The 19,902-nt window shown below is 45.0% G+C and overlaps 1 protein-coding gene across 1 annotated transcript in view; it reads right to left on the bottom strand.

Annotated features, from left to right (window-relative positions):
• The window catches only part of LOC144781535 (uncharacterized), a 51,172-nt gene extending 40,770 nt beyond the window's left edge, over positions 1-10,402 (bottom strand). The window contains exon 1 of the mRNA XM_078660441.1: positions 10,310-10,402. Coding sequence (XP_078516567.1) covers positions 10,310-10,346 — 37 coding nt within the window. The 5' untranslated portion in view covers positions 10,347-10,402. The remainder of the gene's footprint in view (positions 1-10,309) is intronic.
• Positions 10,403-19,902: the final 9,500 nt, after the last annotated feature.

Raw genomic sequence — 19,902 nt, 5'->3', positions numbered from 1 at the left:
AAGAGATTCAGCCCCAACCTGGAAGAGTCTTTCTAGTCTGTCCAGCAAGGAAGAGGGAGTAAATGGGCTACCTAGCTGCAGGGCCTATTCTGCCTCACATCCTCCTGTCCAGGCCAATTCCACTGGGAAGTTGACCCATCTCTACAGTAAAGGAACCCATTTAAACTGGATCTTTGCTGTTTCTCTGGTTTCCTTGCTCAATCTCTTTTCTTGGGGCAAAAGGAGTGCACTTCGGCAATCCCTACTTTAGCCAGGGTGACACCTAGCTTACCAAAAGAGGTTATCCAAAACTGAAGTAACCCCACCATGACCAGCAGGACCAGGGGGACCTACGTTGCTATTTATTATGGGGTCCGATGAGTATGCCAATGACAGTGCAGCCACAAAGGCTAACACCCAGCAGAGGCCACTGACAGCTGTCAGTACCCAGAACCACACCTTTAGCTCTCCACTGGCAAGTGGATGTTCTAATACACAGGTTTCTTTGGGTTCAAGCTTACCTTCTTATTTTTCTAAGTGGGGGTTTACTACATCTTGTAGTGGAGACCTCCTTCCACTCTATCGTCTGTCAGCTGGGAGGTCACCCCCTCCTACTTGTCAGCTGCCTGTGTAATCAGGATTTCTGGGGTGACAAGTAGGGACTCGCTCGGGCCAACTTTGGAGTCTGTCCCTACTGGAGCGGAATCTCTGTGGCCTACAGGAACTTTATTTAAAAGTGTCACACTTGTCTTACCTTTCTTTTTCTTGTCTTTCTTTTTGTGCATACTGCTATTCTCTGTAGGTTCAGCACTTCTAGTCACTTGCGGTGAAATATTGCATTGTGCAATAGCTTCCTTTTGCCCCAGATCAACCTCTAGGAGGTCATTGCCAATAAGACAGCTAGGGGAAGGTCAGAACTCACAATAACCTTCTGCCATCTAAGGGAACCCCCTATCAGGAATGCTACTAGAGTCATGGGTCTAATAATAAAATCTCCTGAGACAGCCTTTACTTTCTGAGTTTACCCTGTCAGGTGCTGGTCTTTGGACACCAGCCAGCCATACAGTAGGGTTCCACTGGCACAGTTGTCTCTTAGGGCAGTGAGTGGGATGCCATTCAGCTCTTTGTGATGGAATGGTCTGCTTCCTTCTGGAATTACCAGCTCATCTCTAGGCCCTACTTCCCAGTTAAGTGCTAACAGTATAGCCTCATCTAAGGAGTCACCTGTTGGTAATCTCCTCTGCTCATCCCCAAACTAGTTATCCCCTTGGAGTGTCCACTAGTGGGAGTGTGCTTGGTGCATATTTCATCATCACTCTTGTGTCCTAACTGGAGACGCAGGTCCTTAAGGCCTATACTCATGCAGCATGAGATAAAATCATGTAGGGAAGTACTATCACTCATATACACATCTGTTACTCCAAAGGACCTAGCACAGTTTGGTCAATTCTTTGTGGAAGCAGGTAGATTACTATGAGAGTCTGGACTAACAGTGGGGGCCCCCTGCCAGGTGCAATCGGCAATCTTATAAACATCTTATGGCGCTCCCATTTGTTTACACGTCATGGAACCGTTGGTAATATGTAGCACAACATGGCCCAAAAGTCGATAAAATCACAGAGCTTCAAACTGGGATTGGCGTAAGCCTTTGCAATCCTACCAAGACCAAGCTTGTACATGCCGCTTTGGCATTTATATAAATAATTGCACTTGTGCTTCTCAAACACTTGAGTACTTGCACAGATCTTAAGATCGATTTATCCATGTCTGTAACACCATTGCTTGCAACAGCTATTTTAATGGACTGAGCTATCCAGATGCAACTGTTTTTTTTAATAAGCTCCATATTAGGTTTGTAAAGGATTTACTCAAAGAACGCTGACAGTTAACTAACTATAGACAAAAAATATGTTATGTTTGATCCTAAGAATGCATGCACAGCTACGGCTGTCCTCGAGTCAAATAATGTACTTAAATAATGTACAATGTATGATTTATTTTCATAGAGGGAATTAACGTTTTAATCATGCTTCTTTCAATTATGAATTATGCTGTATTATGTTTTTACCATGCTAAAATTGCTACCGATTTAATTAACTAAACAATAAAAATCAATGGACTGTCACGATACAGGCCAACTATCCAATTTTTCCTGTTGTACCCCTTTCCTTTGAACTGGGAAGAGTCTCTGAGCCCACCCTTCTTTGAATTCTATTAGAGGCCTATAGAGGACTTTGACTTTTTATCTCGGTCGTGCCTTTGTCTCTACCCTGGTGAGCAGACTGTGCACCCTTCTTGGAGTCACCTCTACCTTAGGACTTAGTCTGGGTTACCCTGGACCTTACCCACTTGTCAGCTATCGTCCCCAGCTCTCTGGGAGAAGACCCCTCGGAACCTACCAGATGCTGTCCAAATTATTCTGTGGAACAATTTGTTAGAATGTGCTCTTTCATCAATAGATTATACAGCCCTTTATACGTTTCCATATCATTACCCTTAATCCAGCCTTCCTGTGTCTTGACTGAAGAGTCAATAAAATCTATCCAAGTTTGGTTTTGGCCTTTATGCTGTTTCTCTAAATTTGATTCCATACTTCTCTGTAGTGAGTCCAGACCGTTCATTAAGGGTGTCCTTCATGTGATGATATAACTCAGCTACCTCTTCATCTAGGGCCAGACGTCGATCTATGCCCTTAACTGGGATTAATTCCCACAGTAGTGAGCCCCAGTGTTGGCAACCCGTCTCTTTTTATGGTGTAGGCTCTCTCAAAAGCTGCAAACCATTCTGAAATTTCATCTACATCTTTATAACTGGGAACTATACCCTTAGGGATCTTAGGGTCACAGGACTCGTCCCTAACCCTAATAGCTTTGCTACCACCATCCTTGGGTTCTAGGCCCAGATTAGTCCTTCACTCTTCTAAGGCTAGTCTCCTCCCCTCAAGTTCAAGCTGTCTCTCCTCCAGGGAGATTTGGGCAAGCTTGTCCTCAAGGTCTCCTAACACCCTACTCACAGTTCTACCACTAAAGTGGCCTCTGCTAATAACTGCAGGTGAGGGTAGTCTTGGAAAAGGCGTGTTATCTTGGTTATCCTCCCCTTCCTCTACTTGTTGAGCTAAGACTTCTTCCTCTCCTTCAGGCTCACCTGATGAGAGGTCATCTGCTTTTTCTCGCTCATCTTCATACTCTTGGAGGGCTTGCACTAGGTCCTCCTTTCTGACAGTGACTTTGTAGCCAACGTCCCTAAGTTTGCACAAAGTTCTAGATCCTAGATCCTGAGAGCTGGGAGAGAAACTACCTCGAGACTCTGTGAGCTCCATTGTGCTTAATTTTTCTAGAAAGTGAATACTTTACAAAGATCAAAAACTTTTTAAAACACTTGGGCCTTCTTTCTCAAACACTTTAAAACGTTTTACTCTTTGATTTAATGTTTGACTTGGGATGGTATCAAAAGTTCCTAACAATTTAAAATAAAACTCGGTTAAAAAAATTAGAAAAATTCACTTTTAGTATCTAAGGACAATTTCTGGATTTCTCGTGCACAAAAAAATACTTATGTCTATGTGTTAAAGGGAAACACAAGTTCATGAATCCCACCGCTGCTACCAATGTTGCAAGGTGTAAGTAGTATGTGGTATGGCAGGGGTGCCTTACCATGTAATGCTAACTAATAAGCAAAGATGGGCACCAGGTAATCTCTTAGTACACCTTCTCTCAATTCTGGTAGAGCAGACAGGCTACTTAAAGGAACGTATGCTAAGCATTTCACATCACCAACATGGACGATAAGTAATTGACAATCAAGAGAAATCTGACACAAATTTATAAAAATAGCTCTGATTTTTATGTATTTTAAGATACCAAAAAGAAATCAATACATACAGTATAACCAGAGTTATCGATTTTCAAGCAATAAATAAATCAATACTTTGCAATGTGAAAAACATTAACAGTGTGGTTAATGACAAAAAAAACACATATATGCAATTGATACTATGGAGGGTGAGTTCAATGGAACCCACTCAGAGTTAAGGTCCCTGGAATCCTTAGACCAGTTCACAATAGCTAGCCCAATTTTTACCTGGCTCCGGGAGGCGATGCAGAGGTGCACTTTAGCTGTCAAATGGAGCTGATTGACTTGTGTCCTGAAAAGGCTACCTTAGCAAAAAGGTACATGCGGGTGAGTTAAGCAAACCCTTTGGAACTTAAGCTTGGAGCTGGCCTTGGACTAGGTGCCTCCGGGCAGATTCATTCTACCTGGCTTGGGGGGCTCGGTGCAGGGGTGCTTTTGGCTATCCGTGCTGCTGAACTGGATCCGGCCTGGGCAAGTTGTAGTCCGGCAGTTGCAGTGTGGTTGTCATAGGTGAAATCCTTCGCATCTCTCCTTTGTGTAGTCCTGCTCTTTTGCAGACACAGATCTCTTCATGTTTCACTCTGAATCTGAGGTTCTAGTGTCTGAAGCTCACCTTAAATTCTAGATTCAGGGGATATTAGTGTGTGTGAAGACTAATAGCCAATCAGCATCTTGTCCTGAGGCTAATCCACCCCAGTAGTGACAACATCCTGTGGGTCTATGTCAGTAAAACTCGTCAGAACCTGTTTCTGAGCCTAAATTTGAGATGGCCAGAACCATCCTCTGTCATGCACCTTAGTGTCCAGCTCCTAGAGGTGTAGTCAGTCTTGTGGAGGTGGACGTCTCCTGCATAAGCTAATTTCCCGCCTACCAGTGAAGAACAGTGCCTGGGGCAGAGTGAGGCTTTGTCCTCGAGTGGGGGACAGTTCCTTTGTCCAGTGGCCTTAGTGAAGCCTTTAAGGCTTTTCGCCACACCAGTGCAATTCACTAGCCATCCTGCGCGGGCGGAGGTGTCACTTCCTGCTCACACAGGACATTTTTCTGGGTTAACAGTGGTCACTTTAACAATACTTTAAAGTAAAGTCCACATTTGTAAAGCGCACAATCACCCGTAAGGGTCTCTAGGCGCTGGGGGGCCGTCGGGGAGATTAAGCGAGCTATTGCCCAGAGTCACATGGTGCTGGGCTAACCTGCCGCCGGAGCCGGGGATCGAACCGTGGTCCCCAGATTCCAGCGTCAGTCGCCCTGGCCGCGGCGCCACACCTCTCCCATTCTCTGACCTCTGGGAGTGGCACACACTTCCCAGCATGGGTTCAGCTACTGTCTTGACGTTAAGGATTCAAAAGAGCCTGCCAAGTTACAAGAACACTGGTTAAACTAGGTGAGCACTGTCTAAAGTGCCACCTGGGTACATGCTGGTTAAACCTCATCACCACCAGTCGGTCTGGGTTAAAAAGCATGGTGTTTGACACCAAACATGAAAGAAATTGGCCAGACCATCATGGAGCTAGACATATAGGTAATGTCCTAAAGGCAGCCCATGTTATTCGATGGACTGCAGGTCACTTGTGATTGTATTTCATATTGAACACTATCACAGGACAGTACATGCTTGCACATATACTTCCCCACATATTATACAAGGAACCCTGCCTCTTGGACTATGGGTCGCCTACCTTAGGGGTGACTGATATATATTAAATACAGTAAGGTCAAACTCGAGCAGCAAGCTTCTCATGCAGCTCTAACATGGCAGACCTGCAGGCTTTCATTTTACTTGGGTCACTCAGGATGGCGCAATAAGTGCTGCAGCCCTGGCGCCTCTTTGATATCCCTGCCCTGGGTACCACTGGTACCATATACCAGGGCCTTACAGGGGTATTAAAGGCCTTGCCAAATGGGTGTACCAATTCCCATTTGTCATTTAAAAGGTATGAACACTGACAATGGGACCTGGTAGCGAGTTCCAGTGTGCTTTCACATCAAAAAACGCAGCATCTAGCAGATAAGTATGGCAGAAAAGTGCGGGGAACAGTAACCCAGCCCATTATACAACAGTATGAAATCTGAAAACTCAGACAAAATTATTACATTCCAGAATTATATCTCAGAATCACATTTAACGCTATTATATGAGGGATACTTCAAGCCGAGCTCGAGAGGTTCCATCCTGAATAGGGCTGGTTAGTACCACTTGGTATGTATGTATGTATCGCGTATTTATATAGCGCTAAACTGTCACCCAAAGGGTATCCTGGCGCTTTAACTCCTTGAAACCATACGCAATGGAACACTGCCACAATGTCTACACTATCCTGGGAAAAAGGAAAGTTTTGGTGCTAGGCCTTTGTTCATGGCTTGTGTGAGAAACGTTCTGTTACGTCACTACTGGTGGAAATGCGTGATTGGTGTAAACTTTCTGCTAATTTTCCCTCTCACCTCTATGTCATGGAGCAGAAGGATTGCAATTTGGGCCTGCAGTATTTTCCAAGCGCTGTTATCAAGGGCATGTGATTGTCAGATTTGTATTACATTTTGCTTGCTAAATCGATGCTGATGATCTGAATTTCATTGAAAGGAGCAGGATGGAAAATGATGTAGAAAAGGTAACAAATACGCTTTGATAGAGCATTGGCCTATGAATTTCCATAAACATTGTTTTAACTGTCTCAAATATAGATATAGCTGTTTAGGTTATGGAATTGTGCTGAAAGCTCCACTGTTTTACTACTGCTTTTGTGAGACTTCTTAGGGTGTTTAAGTCCCTATAAACTGCGCACGGATGGATAAGGCCAGTCAACAAGCTAGAAAATTATTAGAATATTAGAATGTCCCCTCAGAACATCGTTATTTGCAGTCCAGTTATGTGTAAATTATGCTTTAAAATGTACTATTGTGAACTTTGTTCCTTGCATTTTTGGAACACTTTTCGTGGGGAACAACTCTGTCTGTGGTGGCTCCTCCGCAATGGTGGAGGAGCGGCGCCCCACTGCTGGCACGGAGACAGCAAACAAAAAATAAAACGATGCTCTAGCAGTGTTTTATTTTTCGTTTGCCAGCTTGTACATGTAGGGGCGGGGCATGTGTGGGTGGAGGAGGAGTGGTTGTGCACTCCCTAAGTGCTCATCTGTGTTTGGACATCCGTCTCAAGCCGACCAAAACACACATGCGCACTTAGGTTTCTCCAGCCCGGCTACATTCAGCAGCCGGGCTGGAGAAATCCCCCAAAGACTGCCTGGTCTGAGCAGGGCGTCTTTTCAGCCTGCTCAGACCAATCCCAGCGCGGTTTTACAGTACAGAGACTGGCTGGGAGTCTGTCCCAGGGGCTGCTGGGACCCAGAAAGACACCAGCAGGAGTGACGCGACACAGGAGGCAGCCGGCGGCATCAGGGTACATTTTTTAAAATTATTATTTATTCATCCGTGCCCATGCAGGTCGCTCTACCACCCCCCTGTGCTCCTCCCGCACACCCTACCACCCTTTGTTCCTGGCCGCCGTCACTGAACTCTCTAAAAAAGTATGGCTTTTTTGCTTTGCTGTCTTGCACAGATGTCTCACCAATTATTTGAAATGTTCACCAACACTAATTGCAGGCAGGTCTAGAAGGTACTAGTGTTGCACACAGAGGATGACCCCAATGGTTTTACTGGTCAGCATCAGTTTTGGAAATGGGTAGCTCCAGCAATGACAGTGATCTGCTCCTTCCTATGAACCATTTTGAGTCCTGCCACTTTTTTTGTTTTACAGAACTGCTCACAATAACAATAAGGTTTCCATTTGATGACCTGGAACAAGGCATTTTTGCAGTCTCGCGTCAGACAACTCCAACTGTCTTTTGGGAAACAACATTTTATACCATCCTCTGCAGTGCCAATACTTATTCAGTGTTGGATGCTTTTTGTATCAATTTCAATAGCTTGGCTCCTGTTTGTTGCTATCCTCCCTGTGTTTGACCCACCCATATGAGCTGTTTGGTTTCACTATCAATAGATTCTTCTTCTTCAGCAGCATTGCAAACAGGACCAAGGGGTATATTTACAAGTACTGATGCATCGGCATTGATGCTTCAGATTTCTGGCTCCTGCCACAAATGCCCTTATACAGTGCTCCATGGCGCAAGGATTCATGGATGCGCCAGAAATTCTGAACCATCTTTTCGCACTAAAGCGACCCATTGCTGAAGTTGTTCACAAGAATGCCTCAATTCCAGCAATGCGTCAGAACTCAGAGTTGTTAAAAGCCCTGTCTCAATCCTTTCACCTGGTTTGAGAAGACATAGGGATTTTTTACTCAGTCAAGTGGTAGAGTACCGCTGCGAAAAGTTGTACATTTCACTGCATCAGTTCTAAGTGGCTTTTATTGTGGGAATGTCTAACCTGCATACACTATACCAGGCGTAGGAATAATGCTACACAGTCCTCTGCAAACTGACGCGTAAAAAATATGACACCGCTGCGGCGCTAACTTCTTGTAAATATGCCCTAATTTTTTTCATCAAAACTAGTTTGCTGTCCCTCAGTGCCTAGTGGTCACTAGATAACCGCAGCTGAAATTTGGAAGCTACAACTTTGTTATTGACATACTATTATAATAAACAAGCAATGGTAATACCAATCATTCTTGATTATATATAAAGGTAAGTAAGACCTAATGGCATTGCCAATGTTTGTTTAAGTATTGTTACCAAAAGTGAGGTCCATTCCCATTAACGAAGATTCCACCCAGAGTGGTAAGGAAAGGCAGAGGAACAAAACAATGTTCCATATGGTCCAATCCCTCTATCATCCAGTTACTGACTCCTGAGCCAGCTTTAGCAGAAGACTCCAGTCCACAGTGGCAGCCACCACAATGAAGAGGTGGTGGGGTGGGTGGTGGGCATGTACGGGGGGTAATAATAAAAAATCTAAAAAATAAACACTTACCTGGAGCTACTGCTCGCCTACCCCATCGCACCTCATCCTTCCTAGTCCCAGCAAGCACTGGGGCAGCGTCATGGTTTCCCTGTGCAATCCCCACGCTGCTGTCAAAGAGCAGCACAGGGATTGGCCTGAGCTGGCTGGAAAGACACTCAGACCAGGGAGTCTGTGGGGGTTTCTCCAACAGAGCTGTTCAATGCAGCCCGGCTGGAGAAATCTAAGCACGCATGTGTGTTTTGGTTGGCCTGAGAAGGCAGGCCAAACACGTATGCGCACTTATGGACTGCAGATAGCATTCCTCCTCCCCATGCCCTGCCCTTCCCTGCACAAACTCGCTACGAGCCGGCAAATGAAAAATAAAACGATGCTAGAACATCGTTTTATTTTTCATTTGCTGGCTGTGAGCCAGGCAGTGGGGCGACGCTCCTCCGCCATTGTTGAGGAACCGCCGCTGCCAATCTGCCAGTTCCTCTGGCTTGGACCTCTCCAAAAAAGAGAGGGGCATATTTACAAGGAGATATCACCACCAGAATGTCACTTTGAGCAATGTTCTGGTTGCGATATGCCTTTCTCCATATTTCCAAAGCGACGTTAAGTCCCTTTTAGTGGCTTAACGCAGCCTTGTAAATAAGGCCCCTTTACACGCATTACTAAACATGAAAGGGTAGGGCAATAGGTGTTGCTGTGGGCGTTCCATCGCAACACACTGCTTTTGACGCTGCCCCATATTTACAAGGAGGTATAAATCTGAGGCAGCACCAAAAATTAAGGCAACACAAGAGCAGGCATTAGAATGGAGAAACAAAGAGAAATACTTTTATTTCTCCTCGTTTTTGCATTTTCTGTGTGTGCTGCATTCTGTAGCAGACATAGAAAGAGAAAAATGCCATTAATTATGGTTTATGTGCAGGAAGGTGTCCCTTATGAAAATGTGCTACTTCTATGTGTGCTGCATATACAATTATCACCTGCCACTATGGCACCCTTGCACTATTTCGCAAGGCTGCCTGCGTTGACGCAAGGCAGCTACATTTCGCACCAGCGCTCGGAAAAACACTGGGGTGTGCCTTACTCTAGAGAATACGGTGCATCACTGCATTTTGAAAATGTTGGATCGCAGCGCTGCCAAATGTGCCTCAGCTCCACGCTCCAACATTTTCTGAAAAGTATGCCCGAGTGAGGCTCTGGACAGTCAGGAAATGGACCTCAATAAGGCCTGTGACAAGGTACAAAATACCATCAATCTTCAGGACCATTGTCACCAATGAGTAAGTTTTCATATCATAGTGTCATGCCCACCCAGATACAGAAAGCTTGTTGTGGTACTTTATTGATTGATGTTGCATACGATAAGGGACACAGCCCTTTTAGTTTTCAGATAAGGTAAGCCCATTCAGACTGCTGCATATGAGCCTATGCCTACAGCTCCTTGTGGAATGCTTTACACTTTAGAATGATCTCAAGGAAGGGGTAAGGATGCCATTGCACTGGCAGATTGATGAATGGCATGACTACAGGGTACAAAGGTACACATGCAGCCAGACAGGCACTGTGGACTCACCGAAGAGCGTGGCAATCACTACCATAAGCAACTTCATCTTCGCTCGTGCCTGGTTCGTCTGCCACAATATTGCTTCCTTGAAATGTCTGAAAAAGTGAGAAAGAGAAAGGGGTAATTTTACTCAGGGACATAGTGGTTAGGGCAGTTGGAATGCATGTTTACCGTAGAATGTTCGATGACCTCAAAATATGGGCAATCCCCATACCTGGGGAGACTGTTTGGTATCAGAGGAGCCATCACAGCGAAAAGGAGCACTTATGCCCGGATTCCCAAACGTTTAGCATTGGGTTAGCCTTACCTTTGTAACACTAACCTGAGCTGAAACCTTTTTGGGGATTAACAAACCAACGCTAATTGGTTTTAGCGTTGATTTGTATGGAAAAGTAATACAAAGCAGCTCGAAATGCTGCTTTGCATTACTTTGAGTCAAGGGGCATTACATGAGTGGTACATTGGCATTCCTATACAACCTCCCATGCTTATTTTAAGCTAAATCATATCTACTAGCATTAGTAGACAGGGTTCAGTGCCAAAAATTAACATCACTGGAAAGCAGGCTTTAAAAGGAGACGTTTTCATTTCTCCTTGCTTTTTAGTCTTTGAATGTGTGCTGCACAGCACACATACAAAGTAGGAACACGTTTTAAACTTCTATAGCCATTGTATTTTGTACAGGAAGGGACCCTTCTTACACAAAATGTATGGTAGACTCAGGCACACACCCTAGCATTAAGGCGCTAAGGTGTGTGTCTGGTGCAGAGCAGCTGAAATCAGCACCAGCGCTAAGGAGAGGGGAGGAGAGAGGCATATCTCTGTGAATATGATGCTCTCCTGCTCTCTCCCTGCTACGCAAAGCAGCACAACATTTGTGGCTGCTGCGTTGTATTCCATGACTCCTTTGAGAATCTGGAGTTTTGGACAGCAGTAAAGGAAAAAGATACCCCTATCTGGGGTGCAAAGTGTGCACATGTTATACAGTTCTGCCCCCATTCAGAATATTCTTTCAATGAGTATTTTCTGTTTTCTTCCCTGGTATTTAGTTCCTTCAGGGGTCCTCTGTTCCTTACTGTTCAGCCAAGCATTCCTCAAAGAAAAAGTGAATTTACATTGAAGTCCTAAGGTGCTAGGTGGAAGACCCAGAGAAAACATGTCATCTTCGAATGAAAAGCAGGCGGAGGCAGGATCAACGTTGGTATGAATAATGGTCCAGGATCGACTATGCTAGTTGGGTCAAGGTGAATTGTGCAATGGGCTGTTTCTCATGTGTAGGGAGTGGCATCTCTGGAACCAGCTGGTCCTGGTACAAAGGTTCACACCAATCCAATATGTACACTAGAGAGTCCACAATCTCTATGGAAGCAGAGACAGGGAAGAGTCTACTGGGAACTAAAGGCCAGATGTACAAAGCTCTTTTCCTCCTTGAGTGTAGAGTCTCTGCAGTCAATTTTGAATGTCCCCAAAATAGTAAACTTACACAAAAGGGTAAGTTTTCCTTTGTGTATCAGGCCCTTCAGGATTTGGGCATTCTGGTAGTCTCCCAGTCACCATGCCATTTAAAATCAAATGTTCTCAAGCCCCAGGACATCAGAGTATTTAAGTGTTATACAAAAAAACCAGAAATGCTTTGGAAGTTTCTGGAATCAGCTGTCAGCCTCTATTTATACCTCTTTATTATTTTATTCGAGCAGAATCTTAAAAAGAGAGGAACATTTCAACCTTCAACCATGATTAGCATGAATTCGAATTCGCAGAGTGTGGTTACAATTGTACGTACAAAATATTCACCAAAAAAGAGGGGGGGGGATTGCAGGAGATCTAGAAAGCGGAAATTCATTACCAAGGTTCCCTAAAGGGGCATCTACAGACTGGAGTTAAGACATATTCATTACTACTGTTCCTGCCAAATACAATAAAGTGCATAGGCAGACTTTATACCAAAGTGCTTATAAAGTTGAGTTGTGTTCATTACTACGGTTTCTTATCAGACTTTTACCCAAGCATGAGAGAGAAAAGGAGGAAGAGAAAAATAGGAAATCAGAAGCAAAGTCAGAAAGGAGGGATGATAATAATCTACTAGAGAAAGATAAACAGAGAGGAAGAGAAGGGAGGTAAACGACAGTGGCATGTGGTGAAATTAAGATGAATCACCCTTGGTATGCAGCACACCCAGAATTTGGCAGCCCCGGCTGGCTCCTAAGAAAAGTGTTGCCCCCATGCACTCTTAGTTTTATTTGTCTTTTTTTCTTGCAAAAAAAAGCACCTCTAATCATCCCTACCAGATTCCCCTGCAGTGGTTCCGGCATATTAACTCTGCCTTAGGTCAGTTTCTTTGGGATGAGAGAGCGGTGAGGGTGGCGATCTGGACATGCTTCCTATCTACGTATTGTGGGGGGCTGGCATCCTCCGATATCTGGTCCTATTATGTTGCATCACATCTACTTGTCTTAAATGAATGGTGGTATGGGGACAGAGCGGACCAGCCTATGCCGTGGAGCGGCGCTGCATGGGTGACCGGTCCCTGCTTTTCTCCTTTATTCTGCCCCGATGAGGCGTCCCCTGCCGTCTGCCACGAGGATTGTGTATCACCTATGAAGGCAGGCTCTGCGGAGGATGGGCTGGTGGAATAGGCTGACCCGGGAGACCCCACTTTGGCACAATGGCCCTTTCCCGCTGTTGCTGAATCACAGGTTTCGTGACTGGGACAACATTGGGATTTCCTCTCTGGGGGACGTCATGCGGGGCACGATTTTGAAATCCTTTCAGGATATCCAGAAGGATTTCCAGATACCAAAGACCCAATTCTTCAAATATTAACAATTTAGACATGCTATCTCCCCCAGCTTGGAGGGTCTCGACTCCTTGCCGGAGTTTAGCCCAGTAGAGGCTAAGGTATTTATGGGAGACCTCCTAGACCATAAGATCTCTAAAATGTATCAATCACATTGTTACGCATTGTTCCCCCTCCTTGAAGCGTCTGAGAGAGGCCTGGGAGGGAGATGTAGGTCTGATGGAGGAAGGGGACTGGACAGAGGCCTTGGCCTCCCCGCGTGGGGCGGCTATTGCAGTAAGTCTGCAGCTTATTAAATTTAAATATCTTCATAGGGTCTATTTTACCAGGGTTAGGCTCTGGAGGGCGGGCTTGGTGGCTTCCCGGTGTATCTTCGTTGTGGGCTCGAGAAGGGGACCCTGCTACGCACTATTTGGCACTACACTGCACTCGCATCATTTTGGAGGGGGGTCACGGCCTGCCTCTCTGAGATAATGGGATGGGAGCTTCCGAGCTCGCTGAAATGTATCCTCCTTCATGTGATGGAAGGGATCGGGGGCAACATCTATAAGCGACACGTTATGCTCCTTGGCTTTACCTTAGCGAAGAGAGATATAGCTAGAGCCTGGAAGGCGGTGGTGGCTCCCTCGGTCTCGACTTGGAAAAGAGGTTTGGACTTCTGTATGGGTCTCGAGATTCCCATCTTTGAAGCATTATAAGACCTGGAGGCGCTGGGCGGATTATTGATGTTTGGAATTGGCGGGGGCGGACCCAGGTCCTGGAGTGACCTATCGGCCTCCTCTGTTGTCTTTATTCTCTCATGGGTAGCCCCTATTTCCATGGCAGGATCAGTTATTTTAAACACTGGGCTTTTATGTAGAGCAGTGGTAGTCTGGTTTAGAGATATGCTGTTCCAGAATGAGGAGATGGTGCATTGGGGGGTGGGGACGGAGGGGGGATGTTGGCTGTTTGCAGGGGTTGATTTTATATGTATCGCCTTTCATATTCTCATGTTAAAAATGGGTAAAATGGTCAAAGTCAATTTCTTTTGTATGGTACATGTGGCAATTGGCTCTGGGATTCAGAGTTCAGCATTGTATGTGTTATTTTGACAAATAAAATGTGTTTTTTAAAAAAAAGCACTTCTGATGAATGTTGCTTGGTAAAACGCAATGAATGCCAGGAAGAGCTCGAAATGTTATTGCCAATAAACAGATAAATAAAGTGAGAGGGAATTCAGTGATGGAGGGAGGAACAGAAGCCCCTGACAGACTGATGTCAGGCAGAGCAGCTAAATGAGTCGACTTCAGCAGAGGTGTTGCTGGTAGCATGATTAGGGAGGACACTCACCTGAAAGCTAGAGCCTCGAGAGATGGTCTGCCACCGGTTCAGTGAAAATCCATGGAAGATATATAGACAGAGCCCAGCCCATTACTGTTTGAAGATGCAATGTTAAATAAACAACTCAATGCTTATACAATCGAATTTTCTTGGCTGTTGACCCAAGGAGTACACTAATAATGTTGTAATCTTTAGCTGGAAATAGATAATAAAAGTATACACTATCACTTTATCGCATTGATAAAAGTCCCATAATCGCCCCAGCGAAATTTGGTCCAGGTGACCGGATGCATGATTTATTCATCTTAGTTTCTGCGGGTTGATTAAAGGTTTAGGGCCTGACAAGAGTTGTGCAGAAGAGAATCCAGCAGTGGAAACTCCTCAATCTTTAGGATACTATGCTGAGAGGATTCCACCACTGCTTGCTGTCATATTATGTGAAGCTGTAGCAGTCATGTAAAGCCCTCTAGCACCTAACAGGTCTCTTGGCTTTAGAAAGCTTGCCAGATGCAAATGGCTCGACTTAAAAATGAATTAGACCCACAGGCAGAAGTGAAGAGTTTTATGTTTTTCCTAGACATCAGCAGAGGTGTACGTTTGCACAGCTCGGAGGGAGGAGAGGCCCAAAACTGTGATAACACTGGATTCTTATCTTATCTTTTATCATATCTTCCTAATTTTAAGAATCCTCAGTCGACTGGATCTTTATTATCTGCTAAGGAGTGTAAAGGGGAAAAACTCACATTTATCACATAATCAATCACAATAAATCTTGTACTCTGCAGGATCACTGACTCCGAAATCAATTGTTAAGGGATTTATTGCAAAGCCAAAAATAACTGAACATACAAACACCTTAATACGAGATTAAGAAATTAAATGGGCACTAATACATACAAAATCCTACGCAAGAGTCACATCCGACTCAGAATAAGAAGAATAGTTAATTCTAGAAGCATCAGGCACGCGATGACTGTTCCAATCTCTATTTTAGTATTCATTAACCTAGAAAAGAAAAGCAATTAATCTGTCCCTACATTATCGCTGAAGTGACATCCCTACTTAGCGTCATTCCCAGGCAAGAGAGAAAAAGGGGTCTATAGTGAGGACTTCCTCAGAAGTACTCTCACTTTGCATAGATAAGTAGCCAATCCTACAGAGCTCGTTCTAAGGTGCTCCTTCTAGCTTTCCCTCTAGTCCTAAACTCCTCCACCCTTCGGGGCACTAACCCTAATACAAAATTACAAAACAGTAAAACACGCCCTTTACACACCCCTTCGGACAGGTCTTCTTTCCTGTACTTTTCCACTGAGACTCTGACTTCATCCAAAAAACGTTGGTGTGTCCTTGGGTCCCAGGCACCTTCTCCGCTGGAAGTATCATATCTGCATTCCTGTACACTCCCATGGGGGCTTCTCCTACCATTCTAACTCCTAAAACAAAAGGGTTATTCTGCCTAACGAAATGCGTGTCCTTGCACTTGCAACAAAAAGCATGTGAGCCAAAAAACCTTGCACAAATGATCCCTTCCTAACAGACAAACTGGGCTTGAGTCACACACCACAATCTGATGTCTATCTCGGAAAGGTCCTATTCTCACAGGAATCGGCTCAGTCAATGGACTTGTCATTTTCTTGTTCTCTACTCCTACAACTTGGATTGATTGTCCCTAGAGGGGTAGGTTGGGGACTACTGCAGATCTTACAGTAGAACGGGTAGCACCCGTGTCAATCACAAAGGTGGTAGGATGACCGTCAACATCAGCTTCTACAAACGGTCCCCTCTGGGCTACCTCCAAGACTGCCCCAAGAGTGAAGTCTTCCTCCCCCCTCAGGCACTGTCATGCCAACGGGTCGGGCTGTACTCGTCAGATCCATCAAAGAGAGGCATCTGCTGGTATGTCCGAACACCTTGCAGGATTCTCGGTGGCTGTGGAACCTGTGCTTGTGGGATCAATGTCCCCCCTTTCATCGATCTTGGCCTTGTCATGGTATTAACCATTTCAGGCACCTGCACTGTCTCTATCTCCTGCTGCAGCTGATTTGCGGGGTTCAATGGACACTTGCGTTTCCAATGCCTGATCTGGTGACAAAGATGACAAGCAGTGGTCTTTTTCAGTGTTGCCACATCCATTCACGTTTTGGGGTATACCGGTTTTCCTTTTCAACTACAATGTCAAACAGCATATTCAAATCAATCCACAACACCTTTGCGATCTTAAAAAAGCGATCAACCTGTTTGTACCATTCAAATGGCTCCTCCCTCAGGTTAGGGAAGTCATTTGTGAACACTGCCAAATCACCTCTACTCCAAGGCACATGCCCATACCCTCCACTAGCTACCTTTCACAAAGGGTAATTCTGTACTCCCAGCATTCCCCCTCCTGGAGGCGGTGTCTCTCCTGCGCTCTTTTTGGCACTCTTATTTTTGGACCATCTTTCTTCCTACTTATTGAGCATACTCCATGTGGGTATCCCTATAATCAGTTCCTGAATGTGAGTCCTCAATCCAATTACCCTCTTCTCTTCCAGTTCCTGATCACTGTACTGCAACCTGTGACCCCACCCCTGTAGCATCTTTGTCTTGGACAGATCCACCTCATATCTTTTTGCCAAATCAGACAGTTTCTTGCGTGCCGACCTTGCCTTACGAGTCACATCCTTTGCTACAAATAGTGACTCATCTGGTTTGTAGTGGACCACTCTCTCCAATGGCAAGTTTCCCTCTATTATCTCATCTACCTCTGCTTTCAGTCTCACTACATCCAACATCTTTGCCCTTATGATCGCATTCAGAGTCCCTCGACTGGATGCACCACTCGATTCTTAGCTTCCACTGCTCTCTTCTCTACGCATATTCCCTTCAACTGTGTCACTAAGGGCTAGTCTGTTCCCTTCACTTCCGTGAACCCAACTTCCTGTCAATCTGCCATTCCTATTCCTCACAAGTGGCTCCCACATTCTTACATTCTTAGGTCTGATCTCGAATCGTCGAGGGATCTCCGCCTCGCCGTCCTTATCTCCATCTGTCCCCTTGACGAGTCTTAAGTGGCGGTCAACGGTGTGCTCGATTCTATGGGCCTCGGTAAATGAGCTATTCCACTCACTATGCCATTCCCTTCAGGGCTAATTCTCTCTCCTACTCCTGACTGTGATGAACTCCCATTCCTAACTTGATCTGGATCCTACACTGACACTATGGAACCAATGGTAACCGGCACCGTAAGAACGTCCGGCAACCTCTTAACATCTGTAACTCCCTTAACTTCCATGCTCACTGCGGTCTGTTTCCCAACTATTCCTGCACTAGCTGGAACCTGTGATTCGCCCATTCCCTCTGTCGGAGCCTGGGTTATATGGAGGTGGTCTTTGAGATAGCAACCTTTCTATCAAGCGGTGTCGCTATCGCTTTCCTCTGCACACGTCTTTTGGGCATCTCCTTTCTTTACCAACAACGGGAACAGCTTATCCCCCTCAATGACTTGCACTCTCCACCTTTTAGTCAATGCATTCCATCTCGCATACTGAAAGGCCCTTATCAACTTTTTCTCTCTTTCTTGACTTCAATCTCTCTTTCTGTCATGGGCTGCCCTAATCCTTGCAAGTAGCACTTCTAACTGTATGGTCTAGGTAAAGGTCTCAAAGAAGCCATAATTGCCTAAAAGTCCCATAACAGAGAAAAGTCAATTCCTCATTTCCTTCTGTCATTTTGTGTCATTTTGTGCCAATTCTCAAGCCAAAGTATAGTATGCAATCCCACATTCGTAGCCATGTAATGAGCTGGGGTATCCTCGGGCGGAGCTTCTTTTCCTCCTTGAGTAACCACCCTTTTGTCTCCTCTACACATATCTCGTAAAACTTTAAAACACTTCGTGATGAAATCACTTTCCTCCTTTAGCAGCGCACTTTTACTTCCTGATGACTATCTACCAATACCAGTGTGGCTTCACACCAATTGACCTATCACAGCGCGGCACCCTCTAATGTCACTTTTCCTCCGCTCGCATCAGTTCCCCTCCTTTACAATTTTTTCGTATTCACTCACACGTCCCTTTCATACTCTGAAATGACTGTGTGTCTGCAAAACGACCAACTAGTCACTTCTTTGACTGTCCTTCCACAGTCTCTTGTAATTGTCAACCTCAATCTGGCAACTGCCTGTCCCCGAAAAGACAGGACAGCCGCACTAATCACTGATAGGATTCAATCACTCATTTATGCATGCACAGTGACCTACGACCTGCGTTAGTCACTCACTCACTCTCTCGCTCCATATCTCGGGTGGGGTAATCGATGATGTCTCACGACTCCCCAGTCACTGGTCAACAACTACTCTCTGGGTGTCCTTTACACCACAATCTCTCAGGCTACTACTCGAGCCTAAGGTCTCCCAGGCTGAGAACGCTCACAGCCTGATCTCACAATCACTCAACACTCACTCCAACTCCACAAGACATCACACCATCAAAACAACACCACAATCTAACAACACATGACTCTGTTCATACTCACTCTCCACGAACTGCTGCTTTCGCCGCACGTCACTCTCTGTCAGTTTCCATCAAACGCCGTCGTCCTCTGCTAACGATCCGTCGGACAACCATCACTTGGGCTCTACGACTATGGGCTCTCAATGACGCCACTGCCCCTTGCTCTCGAGATAGCCATCCTACTCTGCTACCAACTGATAACACCAGATTCTTATCTTATCTTTTATCATCTCTTACTAATTTTAAGAATACTTGGTCAACTGGATCTTTATTATCTGCTAAGAAGTGTAAAGGGGAAAAACTCAAATTTACCACATAATCAATCAAAATAAATCATGCACTCTGAAGGATCACTTACTTCGAAATCAAATGTTAAGGGATTTGTTACAAAGCCAAAAATAACTGAACATACAAACACCTCAACACGAGGTTAAGAAAATAAATGGGCACTAATACAAACATAATCCTATGCAAGAGTCTCATCAAACTCAGAATAAGAAGAATAGTAAATTCTAGAAGCATCAGAAACGCGATGACTGCTCCAATCTTTATTTTAGAATTCATTAACCTAGAAAAGAAAATCAATTAATCTGTCCCTACACTGTCGCTGAAGTGACATCCCTACTTAGCATCATTCCCAGGCAAGAGAGGAACATGTGTCAATAGTGAAGACTTCTTCAGATGTACACTCACTTTGCATAGATAAGTAGCCAAAGCTACAGAGCTCGTTCTAAGGTGCTCCTGCTAGCTTCCCCTCTAGTCCTCAACTCACCACCCTCCAGGGAACTAACCTTAATACAAAATTACTAAACATTAAACACACCCTTTACACGCCCCTTCGGACAGGTCTTCTTTCCTGTACTTTTCCATTGAGACTCTGACTTCATCCAAAAACCGTTGGTGTGTCCTTGGGTCCCAGGCACCTTCTCCGCTGAAAGTATTAGATCTAAGCATGGGCGGATTTTGCTAATTGGCAATCCGAGAAATTGCGTATTT

This window comes from Lissotriton helveticus, chromosome 9 (assembly GCF_964261635.1).
Source record: "Lissotriton helveticus chromosome 9, aLisHel1.1, whole genome shotgun sequence".
Classification (NCBI taxonomy): domain Eukaryota; kingdom Metazoa; phylum Chordata; class Amphibia; order Caudata; family Salamandridae; genus Lissotriton; species Lissotriton helveticus.
This window is presented reverse-complemented; position numbering and strand designations above follow the sequence as displayed.